Source organism: Pleurodeles waltl, chromosome 8 (assembly GCF_031143425.1).
Source record: "Pleurodeles waltl isolate 20211129_DDA chromosome 8, aPleWal1.hap1.20221129, whole genome shotgun sequence".
NCBI classification, from domain to species: domain Eukaryota; kingdom Metazoa; phylum Chordata; class Amphibia; order Caudata; family Salamandridae; genus Pleurodeles; species Pleurodeles waltl.
In genome coordinates this window covers 409,430,678-409,444,900 of record NC_090447.1, presented here as the reverse complement: position 1 = coordinate 409,444,900, position 14,223 = coordinate 409,430,678, and the positions used below count along the sequence as shown (strand labels likewise).

The 14,223-nt window shown below is 45.7% G+C and overlaps 2 protein-coding genes across 2 annotated transcripts in view; one reads left to right on the top strand and one right to left on the bottom strand.

The window, feature by feature from the left end:
* Positions 1-14,223, top strand: part of GABRB3 (gamma-aminobutyric acid type A receptor subunit beta3) — an 887,545-nt gene that overhangs the window by 213,547 nt on the left and 659,775 nt on the right. The gene's annotated exons all lie outside the window — the stretch shown is intronic.
* GABRA5 (gamma-aminobutyric acid type A receptor subunit alpha5) overlaps positions 1-14,223 on the bottom strand; it is a 560,773-nt gene that overhangs the window by 410,870 nt on the left and 135,680 nt on the right. The window contains exon 3 of the mRNA XM_069204278.1: positions 10,682-10,803. Within this exon, the coding sequence (XP_069060379.1) occupies positions 10,682-10,803 (122 nt within the window). The remainder of the gene's footprint in view (positions 1-10,681; positions 10,804-14,223) is intronic.

Sequence of the window (14,223 nt, the reverse complement as noted above, 5' to 3'; positions counted from 1 at the left end):
TCAGCAGATGTGCGGTATCTGTTAAAAATAACAGATGCCACATTCATCAAACTTAGAGTTTCTTCACATCATATAAAGGTGAATAATCTCACTGTTTACAATAGAGAGCCTCAGCTGGTTTTGCCATCAGAAACAACATGCAGGCAACACATCTATTTCTGTGTCATAAGGCCAATCCTATTTAGGGCGTGGCTTCCAATGCACATTTTCCCTACGCACTTCGATCATAAGTGGAATTGCAGACCCGGGCCTTTAAAATCATCAGTGGTCCCTACGCTCAGTAGGAAATCTTTGTTCACGTCAGGACAATGAGTTTCTGAAATGCAATAAAATATTAACTGTCCACCAGCACATTGTGGCAGGCTGGCACTGCAGTTTCAATCAAAGTGCTATTCCATGCTGGTGGGATCACGTTTGTCCAAAAAGCCCCTGTCGAGCTGATGGGGATCTTAAGATATGGTCTGTGTTTTACTTCTAAGCTAGTAAGATACAGGTGGGAAACAGAAAGCTATATGGGCTCTTATGAGCCCCCTTGTGCCTTTTTGTTGTAGGAAATGGAAGGAAGCACATTTTTCAATGTGTTATGAAGGGATGATTTTCTCTATATACCTCTTTCTGTGCATTGAACCATATTTATTGGGGAGAAGCAAATACTTAATGCTTTCCTACATTAAATGAACTCTTCCAATTGTTGAGTCTCAATTAGACTTATTATATTAACCACATTTTTAATCGCCTTTTTGGGGTGGAATTTCTAAACATTGTTTTCTCTTCATGGTATGTGTTTATCCAAAAAAACAAAAAACTCACAGATAAGTGATTTTTTAGAGAAAGGGGATGATATAGTAAAATGTTTTTCTGCCTTTGAAAAGAGCCTGTATGGGATTGGAAATTGAAAAGAAACATTGGGACACACTGTTGTGGGAGTTTTCTCAGGAAAGTGCAGGGATAGTTTCCTGACACTGAATGAGGTAGATTCTAAATCCGATGACCTTATGAAGGGTACGCTGATTGAAGAGCACCCTATAAAGTTCAGGGAGGCTCAAAAAGCCAGAACTAATCTTGGGTACAGTTTGTGGACAATTCTCTAAAAATGTTGAATGTTAGATTAGCTGGTAGCCAGGTATAAGAGTATGATGGGCTGTGTAACCTGTTCATGAAAGAGCATCTGCTAAGTAATTGTTACAATGAGAAGCTACATCAATACCTGGTAGACATAAGTTGACTTTCTCCTCTAGAGTTGGGGAAGAAGGCAGAACATTAGGTCAAGACAAGGGTGACCAAAGCTACCACTGGTGGAGGAGACCAAAAGAAAGAGGCCAAAAAGGCCCCCACGGAAGGATGGGAGCCAAAGCAAAAAAGATTCTTCTCAAGGCCTTAAAAATATGCACAAGAGTGTTGTCCCTGAGACTCCTCACAATCTAAGGGTTGGTACAGAGGTAGGAACTTTGATCCCAAACAGGGGGGCTTAGGGCTATGATTGCAAGAATACATGGCACCAAACTGGAGACCCTAGCTGTAAAAACAGGAAAAATGCCTCTAGACAACCTGCAGTAAATGCAGTTGGTAATCACCAGATGGGATCACGGTTGTGGCCTGAACATGTCAGTGAACCCAAAGAGGTAACACCAGTCACTGAGGGAGGGTTTGAATTATCCTGTGCTGCCTGACCTAGTAATATGCAAAAATACAGGCAGCACCCTTTGATAAATGGGGAAAAATTGAAGCCCTGAGGGACACAGAAGCTATTGTCACCATGGGGACCCAGCACTTGGTCCACACCAATCAGTTCCTGGTAGGGAAGTTTTATCCTGTCACCAATGCTGACAATAAGTCAAAATTCCATCCCATGGATATAGTAACATTTGATTATGGGTGGGGGTAGTTGGTCTGAAAGAAGCAGTTTTGTCCCCATCCATCTTAGTAGATTGCCTGCTTGGAAATGACCTGGAACATTCCCCCTGGGCTGAAGTAGAATTGAAAACCCATGCAGCCGTTCTTGGGGTCCCAGAATGAGCCTGTGTTAAGACTAGAGCACATAACAAACTTCAGAGAGGAAAAGAAGTGTTGAATCCTGAAACAGTGGACCAACCTTCCAAGAGAAAAGTCAGAAAGACCGGGGAGCCAGCTTCTATACAGATCTTAAGTCAGAACCCCCTCTTCTCAGGAAGCAGACTTGTTGTTCCTAGAGAGAACTGAGGCTGCGGAGTTTGGGTCTTACCACCCAGAGCTCGTAGTCCCAGGGGGACCCTCTAGGGAGGATCTGTGCAAGGGTCAAATAACCTGGCCCACTCTTGAAGCCCTGAGGCAGCAGGCTGCACAGGAAGAAAAGGGTAGTGTCAGTGGTACCCACAGTGTTTACTGGGAGGATGGTCTCCGTTTACTGAGGTAAGAGACCTCAAGCCTGGTGCAACCAGGAGGGCGATAGTATCACAGCAGTACAGATAGTTTCTCCTCATTCTAGCCCATGACATTCCCCTAGCTGGACATTTGGGGCAAAATGAAACTTGGAGCAGGCTACTGAATCATTACTACTGGCCTGGAATGTCCAAAAAGGTGAAAGACTTTTGTCAGTCCTGCATCACCTGTCAAGCCAGTGGCAAAGCAGGTGGCCACCTAAAGGCCACCTTAATCTCACTACCTGTGGTTGGGCTACCCTTTGAAAGGGTATGGTTTGATAATGTTGGCTCCCTTGGCCCCCAGACAGCCTCAGGAAATAGACATATTCTAGTGGTAGTGGATCATGCCACTAGATATCCTGAGGCTATACCCCTTAGGACCATCACTGCTTCTGTAGTAGCAAAAGCCATTCTGGGTATTTTTACCAGAGTTGGTTTCCCTAAGGAGGTAGTATCAGACAGAGGGTCTGACTTCATGTTTGCTTACCTAAAACACAAGTGGAAGGAATGTGGTATAACTTAAAAGTTCACTACCCCATACTCTCCGCAGACAAATGGGTTGGTTAAAAGATTTAACCCGACCCTAAAAGGCATGATTGGAGGACTCCCTGAAAACCTCAGAAGGAGATGGCGTGTACTACTTCCATGTCTGCTTTTTTGCCTACAGGGAAGTGACACAAAAGGGAGCATGATTCTCTATTTGAACTTTGTTGGACCTGGCTTTTTGACAGGGTCATCACCAAACTTTTTGCTTCCTTCCTCCTATTTTTTCTGACCTGTTGTTGTTGGCTTTTGAACTCTGGGCACTTTACCACTGCTAACCAGTGCTAAATTGCATATGCTCTCTGTGTAAATTGTACTGTTGATTGGTTTATCCATGATTGGCTATTTGATTTACTTGTAAGACCCTAGTAGAATGCACTATATGTGCCTAGGGCCTGTAGATTAAATGCTACTAGTGGGCCTGCAGCACTGGTTGTGCCACCCGCTTCAGTAGCCCCTTAACCTTGTCTCAGGCCTGCCATTGCAAGGCCTGTGTGCGCAGTTTCACTGCCACTTCGACTTGGCATTTAAAAGTACTTGCCAAGCCTAAAACTCCCCTTTTTCTACATATAAGTCACCCCTAATGTGTGCCCAAGGTAACCCCTAGAGCAGGGTGCTGTGTGGGTAAAAGGCAGGACATGTACCTGTGTAGTTTATATGTCCTGGTAGTGAAATACTCCTAAATTCGTTTTTACACTACTCTGAGGCCTGCTCCCTTCATAGGCTAACATTGGGGCTGCCCTCATACATTGTTGAAGTGGCAGCTGCTGATCTGAAAGGAGCAGGAAGGTCATATTTAGTACGGCCAGAATGGTAATACAAAATCCTGCTGACTGGTGAAGCTGGATTTAATATTACTATTCTAGAAATGCCACTTTTAGAAAGTGAGCATTTCTTTGCACTTAAATCTTTCTGTTCCTTTCAATCCACGTCTGGCTAGGTTTAGTTGACAGCTCCTTGTGCATTCACTCAGCCTCACTTGCATACATCTGCATTTTGAATGGGTCTTCCTGGGCTGGGAGGGTGGAGGGCCTGCCCTCACACAAAGGACTGCCACACCCCCTACTGGGACCCTGGCAGACAGGATTGAACTGAAAGGGGACCTGGTGCATTTCTTAGCCACTCTTTGAAGTCACCCCCACTTCAAAGGAACAATTTAGTATAAAACAGGGCCTCTGCCCTACCTCATCAGATACTTGCTGGAGAAGAAACCTGAACCAGAAACTACATCCTGCCAAGAAGAACTGCCTGGCTGCTCAAAGGACTCACCTGTCTACAAAGGACTGCTGCCTTGCTGCTGGCCTGCTGCCTTCCTGAACTCTTGTCTGGCTGTCAAAGTTCGCTCCAAGAGATTGGATAGAGCTTGCCTCCTGTTCCCTGAAGTCTTAGGACCAAAAAGACTTCTCTTTTTCATTTGGACTCTTGGTGGCCGACAATTTCGACGCACAGCTTGCTCCGCGGCGAGAAAATCGCCACACACCGACGCTGCCTGACGCGGCGCCTACGGGGCAGCCAGAACGTTGACGCACTGCCTCGCATGGACAACGCCGCCCGACTTCCAGAGGGGAAATCGAAGCGACGCCTGCTGTGAGAAAGAAAATTCCACGCACAGCCTCACGGAACGACGCGCAGCCAGAAAACAAGCCGAAGAATCCACGCACAGACCCTGGGACATCTGGTAATCCCACGATCCATAGAAGGAGACGGTCCGCGTGCCGGAAAATGACACACGTCTTCCCTGAGTGAAAAATAATGACGCAAGTCCGTGTGTGAAGGGGCGCAACCGACGCACACACCATTTTTCCTCCCTTAGAACGACGCACGTCTCCCTGCGTGAAAAATAATGACGCAAGTCAGTGTGTGAAGGGGCGTAACCGACGCACGCACCATTTATCCACGCATCTCCTCTTCTGCGGCCCTCTGCGGAGATTTTCCACTCCAAACCAGGTACTTTGTGCTTGAAAGAGATTTTGGGGGTCTTTCCGACCCTGGCGGTCATAGACCGCCAGGGCCGGGGACCGCGGATGCACCGCCAACAGGCTGGCGGTGCATCCAGGCCAATTCTGACCGCGGCGGTAAAGCCGCGGTCAGAAAAGGGAAACCGGCGGTTTCCCGCCGGTTTTCCCCTGGCCTGAGGAATCCTCCATGGCGGCGCTGCAGGCAGCGCCGCCATGGGGATTCCGACCCCCTTCCCGCCATCCTGGTCCTGGCGGTAAAAACCGCCAGGAACAGGATGGCGGGAACGGGCGTCGTGGGGCCCCTGGGGGCCCCTGCAGTGCCCATGCCACTGGCATGGGCACTGCAGGGGCCCCCTAACAGGGCCCCATTGAGATTTTCAGTGTCTGCACAGCAGACACTGAAAATCGCGACAGGTGTAACTGCACCCGTCGCACCCTTTCCACTCCGCCGGCTCCATTCGGAGCCGGCATCCTCGTGGAAGGGGGTTTCCCGCTTGGCGGGAGGGCTGCCTTCTGGCGGTCGCCCGCCAGCCCAGCGGGAAACTCAGAATGACCGCTGCGGTCTTTTTAAAGACTCAAGGCACTTCATATCACTTTTTAGTGATATCTTTACAAATTCGTATTGCATCTTTGATCGTTTTGACCAGCAAATACCCAGATAAATATTATATATTTTTCTAAACACTGTGTGGTGTATTTTTGTGGTGCTATATTATGTTATTGTATGATTTATTGCACAAATGCTTTACACATTGCCTTCTAAGTTAAGCCTGACTGCTCGTGCCAAGCTACCAGAGGGTGGGCACAGGATAATTTGGATTGTGTGTGACTTACACTGATTAGAGTGATGGTTCTTGCTTGGACAGAGGGTAACCTGACTGCCAACCAAAAACACAATTTCTAACAAACTTTTGTTTGGGAAACCTGTTAGGGGACCACTGAGTCTTGTAAGGTAGGCTCTGGGAGGAACCTCTCAAAGAGCCCAAGCAAGACATAGTGGACTATGTACTTGTCCTACGTTCAAGGATGGCAGGGTACATGGAAAAAGCCAGCCAAAACCTTCAGGCCAACCAGGACCTGCAAAAGCACAGGTATGCCCAAACAAATGCTATGGTAGAATTGCAGCAATGGTAGAAAGTTTGCTCCTAGGGCTCTCCAAGAGAAGTGGTCTGGGCCCTATCCCTTAATTGAAAAGAAAGGGGAGGTCACTTACTTAGTTGACCGGGGCATATGCAAAAATCCCAAAAGAATCATTCATGTCAACCACCTAAAACCCTACTATGACAGAGCTGATATTACCATGCTCATGGATACAGATGAGGGTCAGGAAAAAGGGAGTGAGCCTCTCCCTCATCTCCTCTCCAGCAACCCACAAGATTGTTTTGTGGGTGGAGTGGTCTTGTCAGACACCTTCACAGAGCAACAGCAGGCTGATTACAAGCAAGTCCTCGAACAGTATGCTGAGTTACTCTCAATGACCCCCTGAAAGACTGATTAGTGTACCCATGATATGGACACTGGTGACAGCTTGCCTGCCAAAAACATAAATTACGGACAGTCAGACCAGGTCAGGGTCCACATTCACACAGAAGTCAAGAAAAAATTGAATTTGGGTGTCATTTAACCCACAGAGAGCCCCTGGGCTAGCTCAATAGTTTTAGTCCCCAATCCTCACTCCGAAGGAGAGCAAAAGGAAATGAGGTTTTGTGTGGATTACAGGGGACTCATCTCAGTAACCAAAACTGACGCACGCCCAATCCCAACAGCTGATGAGCTCATAGACAGAGTTGGGGCAGCCAGATATCTACGAACTTTTGATTTGACATCTGGGTACTGGCAGATTGGCCTGACCCTAGGAGTAAAAGAGGTCTGCATTCTCCACTCCAAGTGGGCGTTATGAGTTTACTGTTATGCCTTTTGGATTAAAGAATGCCTCTGCCACCTTCCAAGGGTTGGTGAACCAAGTCCTTGTTTGGCTGGTATCCTTTGGTGAAGTTTATTTGGATGATATTGCTGTCTACAGCTCCACCTGGCAGGATCACCTGATCCACCTAACAAAACTCCTTGATGCCCTGCAAAAGGCTGGCCTCACTATCAAGGCCAGTAAGTGCCAGATACGGCAAGGTAAAGTTGTTTACTTGGGCCACCTGGTAGGTGGTGGCCAAGTCCATTGCCTCTAACTCAAGACCCAGACCATTCTGGCTTTGGAAGTTCCCACAACCCAGACTCAGGTCAGGGCATTTCTTAGCTTGCCTGGGTATTAGAGGAGATTTGTGAAGGATTATGGCACCATAATGGCCCCTTCACAGAGTTGACCTCCAATAAAATGCCCCAAAAGGTTAACTGGACAGTGAGTTGTCAAAGGGCCTTTGACACTCTGAAGAATGCTATGTGCTCTGCTCCAGTCCTACAAGCTCCAGATTACTCTAGGCAGTTTATTGTTCAAGGAGATGACCTAGAACTGGGGGTATAAATGATCCTAGCCCAGAAAAATAATGAGGGAAAGTACCAGTATGTTGTTTTTATGAGCAGAAGACTACTCCCTAGGGAACAGACGTGCCATAGAGAGGGAAGTCTTTGATGTGGTCTGGGCCTTGAAGAAGCTGAGGCCATACCTGTTTAGTTCTCAATTCAGACAGACCACAGGCCTCTCAGATGGTTGCAACAAATGAAAGCTGAAAATCTCAAACTTGCTTAGGTGGGCTATATCCCTACAGGGAATGGACTTCCAAGTGGAACACAGACCTTTGACTGTCCATGCCAGTCCAGATGGCCTGTTAAGGTTTTTCCACTTAGATGATGAAGATTCACTAGGGAAATGGTAGTCTCATCCTCTTTCACTTGGGGGGGAGGGGGGTTGTATAGGGAAGTGCCTCTTTTAACATGGTTAGCCCCCCACTTTTTGCTTGCTATTTGATGTGGTTTCAGAGTTGTTAGTGACCAGGGCCCCTGCTAACCAGGTTCCATGGCCAGATCTCGTTCCCAAATCTGTTGTGATGCATTGTTACAATTGCCAACACCTTAAGCTGCCACTATAAGTCTCTAGTAAATGGTAGGTAGGTACCCAAGGCATGGGGTACTAAGGGCAAGCCCTTGAGGGCCGCGGCACAGATTGTGCACCCTCAGGGACCAGGCAACCAAGTGCACCCAGCACTGCCATTGCACGCTGAGTGTCCTGGTGTAATCCTAAAACGTAAAACTGACATGGCACACAGCCTGTGTGATCTGTCCACTACACACTGCAAGCAATATAGATAAATCACTCTTCTACCAAGCCTTTCAGCCCTAAGGCAGGGTGGAATATACTGCACGTGTGGGCATTAATGCATGAGCAATATGCCTCTACTGTGCCCTTGCCAAACCTGTGACATTGTAAGTGAACAGAGCTGGCATTTTACATGCATGTGCTGGACACTAGTCAGTACGAGTTTCACAGCTACATGATGACTACTCTGAACCATGGATTGTTTGGTATTAAACAACTCAGAACAATAAATCCAAACTGATACCAGTATTGGATTTATTGCAAAATGTACCCAGGGGCCACCTGAGAGGTGACCCCTGCAAAAGGTAACTAACCCTGACATGGTTGCTGGCCAGTCACAACCAGCCTGACACTGCCAGACAAGATTTTGGAACCCTGGGGTGAGAGACCTTGCTCTCTGGGTTCAGAAAACAAAGAACTTCATGGGCAGAGGTGTTACACCTCCTCCCCCAGGAATGTGCGCAGCCCTGTCTATGAGCTTCAAAGGGCTTGCCACCGTTGAAACTCAACACCCACCCCTGCTGCTAGCAGCAGATGGCCACCCCTGTTGCAAACCCCCACTTTTGGTCGGCCGAACAGTGGGAAAATGCACAAAGGACAGAAGTAGTGGCCATCCCCAGCTTGCACCAAACCTAAAGTGTTGCATGTGAGGTAACCCCTCCATTTCATTTTCCTCCATCTTGCATGGTAGAATATAGCCTATCAGGGATAAGGAAGTGACCTCTTTCCATAGGAAGTGGTCACATAGTGGGTGTACCCACCCTAAGGTAGCTGAGCCATTGGTCACTACTAGGTACTCCCCTAAACACCCTCTAAATGCAGTATTTAGTGGGCACTCCTAGACCTGCAGATCAGATTCCAAGGACACAAGAAGGCCTGCAACAAAGAAGATCCAAGGTTTGCAAACTGCATTTCTGCTGCACAAAGAAAAAGGTGCCAATCCCTGCCTGTGCACCCAGGACTCGACAATCACTGCTGAGGGTTTGCATGGACATTGGACGGACTCTACAAAACCCCAGAGGACCATCACCTTCTAGAAATTATCGAATATCTCTCTCCAGAGTGAAGACATCACTCTCTGCAACAAAGAAGCAAAAGACCAGTGGAGTCCAGTTCACTGAAGGGCCACTGACCAAGGAACCAGACACAGCAGTGAGACCAAATGTCACCCGACAGACTGGGAGGACAAATCTTGCAAGTGTGCCAACTTAGGTTGCACTGCAGCCTCCAGTGGCTGAACAGTGCAATAGCTAGAGGTACTGGACACCAACACTGGACATCCAGAAGAAAAGTCCACTCCAGACTCCCAAAGGACCAGAAGCAATCCCCCATTGAGGAACGTCAGATCACACAAGAACCATCCAGCAGAGTTGCCCTGCTGACCTGCAATACACTCTCAAAGTGATCTGCTTTTTGCTTCCAAGGGTACCTTTGCACACAGCTCTTGGCTTACCTATCTGCTCTGCACACAGCCTCCTTGGGCCCTGCACCAGAGAACACCCTTGCGATCTCTACACTCCAAGTTGACCAAATGGACACACCTTGAAGTTCCCCTGTGCATTGTTATTCCAAGTGGTCCGGCACCTGCTCTAAAGACTTTTCAGGAGCTGTTTCCGTGAGAACCGGGAACTGCCTGAACTTCTCCGGCTGGTCCACTGGACCCCTTGATGACCTTGACCTAAAAACAAAAGGAGACACTGGGAAAACGCATTGCCTGATAATATATGCATTTTTAACATTTTCTGCCTTTGATTCCTATGGTGCGTAATTACCCACAAAAGCAAGACATTTTCTAAACTTTGAAAAATTTTAACTTAAAAAGCACTCACCCAATTTTGATGATCTTTGTCTTAAAAGTTTTATAACAATCTGAAGTATTTTTGTAAAGTGGTCTTGAGTTATTCTTTTGACTGTGTGTCTATTTTTATTGATGCTGCGAGTACAAGAAATGTTTTGTACTTCTTCAAGATTGGCCTAACTGCTCAACCAAGCTACCATAAAAATTAGAACATTAGGTCATCTTGTTTTTATCTCTGTAAACCAAGGTGGAGTTGCTTGGACTCTGCACCCTGCACATCATTTTTGTACACTGCTTAGAGAGCCAGCCTTCTACACTTATTGTAGCACATTTTTGTTAAGGGCCACATAAAGCTAGGCCAATGCCAATTCCCAGAAATCCGTGGCCCATGCAAATTAAAGAATAGCATGCTGCTGAGGAAGTGGACCTTCATAGAACTATAATGTGCCATTTGTGCCTCCCACACATTTTCAGTAATGCAATCTGATCTGCTGGCAAGAATAATGATTGAAGTACAAACTCGAAACAACTATTGTATTGTTAGAGTGCAGGAAACTGTGCAAACAAATGATTGACAGCATTATTTGCTTTTAAACCACTGCATTTCAAAGATAACTCCCACACCATGTGCCAGTGTATTGATGGCTTGATATATGAAAGAGTATGCTGAGTGATGTACACCATTTAATAACTGTAAATGTTTTTTTAAACCAATTACCTCCTAGTCCAGGGCGCAGCCGGTTATCATATCCGTCTAGCAGGCCATCCAAAATTCTTGTGAATATAGTTGTGTCATCAATGGTGGAATCTTTTTCAGTAGGGACGGATATCTGTGAAAAGCTGTACGGAAGGCGAAAAGATATGCTGCGTTTAATTAAAAATGTTTGAAAGCAATTAAAAACGCCATATATGTGCTAACTTGACTTGTGAATTCCTAGTAACAATGCTCCAGTAGATACATATAGCACGAATAACCCATGTGACCTGTCTCCAACATAACTCAAATATATAATTTTCCTTAGCAATCACGTGGGCTGTGATCTTTAGCCTTGAAAATGCCAATAATGTTATTCTCTGTGCGCCCGTTCAAATGAAAAAATAATTATATTCAGCTGCATTGAGAGCAGAGAGCACCTTTCCAGCTCACCTAGGGTCATATTTAAGTAAAGTGGCGCTGCACATAGTGCAGCTCCACTTTCCTTGCGCCCCTTAGCGCCCCCCTACGACCACCATGTGTGCGCCGTATCTAAGGTACATCACACCATGGCACAGGGTAGGGAGCAATAGCATCATTTTTATTCATGCTATTGATGTACTCTTCAGGAGGAGTGCCAAAATATTGGCGCTATTCTCACAGAGTATATGGGGGCCCATTATAAATAATGGAAGTCCCCTTTTAACGCCTGCTCAGGACAGGCGTCAAAAGTGGCATAAAAAATGACACAAGGAAATCTGTTAGATTTTCTTGCACCATTTTTTGGCCCCCACTAATGGGGGAACATCCTCTTTGCATACATTATGCCTGGCTCAGACATAATGTAGCTCAAAGGGTTACAAAATGGTACAATGCATTAATTGCGCCACTTTGTAAATGTGGCATGACACTTTTGGCCTCATTGGGCCACATTAGTGTTAAAAAAATGATGCTAATGTGGCGCAAGGTGGTGCTAGGCACTTATAAATATGCCCCCTAGTGTGCAGGGGCACATGAGCACTATCACACATCTTTGCCATTACAGAAGGCATATTGTCTCATTTTGAAAGTGAAATGTGCCACAGTCTGGGTGTGGACTTCTCCATAACTAAGTCACTTCTATCCCTGGCCACCCTACAGCCACAAATTTTAGAACTCTCCGGAGTTTGACTTATATAAGTGAAATTAGCTGGACGAGGAACTGGTAGACGCTTTTATGGAGGCTTTTACAGGTCAGCTTGAGGGGACTGAATGACCTTTGGGTTCACTGGGGTTTTACAGCTCAGTCACAAGCTGAATTCCCCTCCAATGCCTGCTCCTGTCAAAGGCAGCAGGTGGTGAAGCATGCAACGTGCCTGCGTGGCCTACATCTATGAGGACTGTGAGCCAGTCTAAAAGTGCACAAGTAAAAACAAAATCGATAATAACTGACGTTTCCCTGGCAGCAGTGAGAATTTGAATTCGAATTACCACATGTCACAATTATAGGAAAATGTACACCTGCGCATGCTCTATTGGATTGCTGGATTTTTGGTGGTGTTTTTACCCCTTATTTAGCCAGCGAGATGACACCATGGCATTGATTACAAGTCCTGCATACTTGGTGCATTATTTGTCACACCAAATAAACAATAATACTGTGGACATCAAAATGTATGGGATACAATAAATGCTAATTACCCTAAAATAGGTATAAGAGGCAGATATTTGTACTTGCAGCACCAAATTCCAATTATCGAGGTATTTTTCAACCCCGTAAAAAACAGAATTGACCTGCTAAAGCTTTTCTGGAAAACTCATAATTCCCACATCTGTTCAAACAAATTGACAAAAACACATGCAGCGACGGCGATGCATTGTTTCAGCTGCGGCAAACACTTAAGCCCACTTCCAAGGGTAGAGGCCTGGGGTGGCACCACTTGGCAGGGTAGACTAACATATGGCAGAGTGCAGGTCCAGATGTAGGTGGGTTGGAAGTCTTTTATGTCCCTGAGACTCCAATCAGGAGACAAGTCAGCTAGCCCTTGCTTACCATGCTTTCCCTGTTTTCCTGATACTTTCAGGTGAACAAAATTAAGATTGATTAGTAGTATCAGGAGGGAGAATTCATACCCAAACGGGGATAGAAAAGCAGTGATGGAGGATAATTTGAACTCCTAGCATATCTTGTTGGCTATATAACTCCCAACTAAGATGCCTTGCCACTAGTGCATGTTATTTCCTAATAGTTGCCCAAATTTCAATATGGCTCTTTTGTGGATTCTAAAGCAGCAGGTAATGAACAAATCATGTTTGGTTGCGATAGGGAAGGAGAAGGGAATATTAGAGGTGAACAACCGTGACGCAATACTCTTTTATATATTGTCAAATGAAATTGTCATAGTTAAAACCTGACAAAACATAATTTACCTAATTGTCCCTTCATTTATCATTTACACATTTTAATAGCGTGCACGTTTAGTTATGACCATATGGACTGAATCAAAATGAAACAAAAGAAAGAATGCCCCCGTTGAGTGTAAGTTTGCTACAAATAAATCATGTTTTTCTTCTCTATAAATGACCAGGACACGCGTGGTGCAATCATGAGACCAACGAGTGACCTGGCAATGCAGCTCTGATATTTTTAGCGCAGCCAAGCTCCCCACGGAATTGTGAAGCAGTGAACTGTACCACAATAAAATGTTTTATTGTCTGGTAACACTCAGCTAAAAAACCTGGATCTCTTAAAAGTTTAAGAAAGTGGAACTACAGTTATTATTTTGCACAAAACAATAATCCAGCGGCTGAAAGTGTCTGACAGTGAATCGCCCCTAAAACTTGTTTTTTGTTCATGTGAATTGTGAATATCTCAACTTTCAGTGCGTAGAAAATGGACATTTTATGAGACATGGCAGCTATTTTTATGTGCCTTACTCTGTATTGCGCCTCCAAATAGTCCCATATGTGCCTTACTCTGTATTGCGCCTCCAAATAGTCCCATATGGAATAACCATTCCCATAACACCTTCATAGTAACAGAACAAAACATACCCAATAGGTAATGTTTTAGAACACAGCTTTCTTTCTTAACTGAAAAGAACCAAACTAAAAACTCGGACTCGTCAGTCCTGCAGCATCTGCTTTCCTTTAACACTTTCACTGCTAGGCCTTTTCCCTACCAAAGCTGAGCCTTTTTTTGGCTATTTGGGGTAGTTTGCACTTAGGCCTGCATAACTTTTTGTACACATAAAGGCCCAGATTTATACTTTTTGATGCAAAACGGCGCTAACGCAGTGTTGCATCAAAATGTATAGCGCCAGCCAGGCGCCAAATTTAAGGAACAGAGCAAGCCGGCACTAAGCTTGGGCTAGCGTCACAAAAAAAGACGCTAGCCGGGTAGGGGTGGAGGTATGGGAAAAGGAGGTTGTGCGACAGAGAATGTTAGCGGCAAAATTAATACCGGTAACCAGTCTACCAACATTTCCTGACACACACACACCCAAAAATGATTCCTGTCTTAGTAAAGACATGAGTTATGCCCACCACCTCAATGGCCAGCACAGGGGACCAGTGTCCTCTGGGCA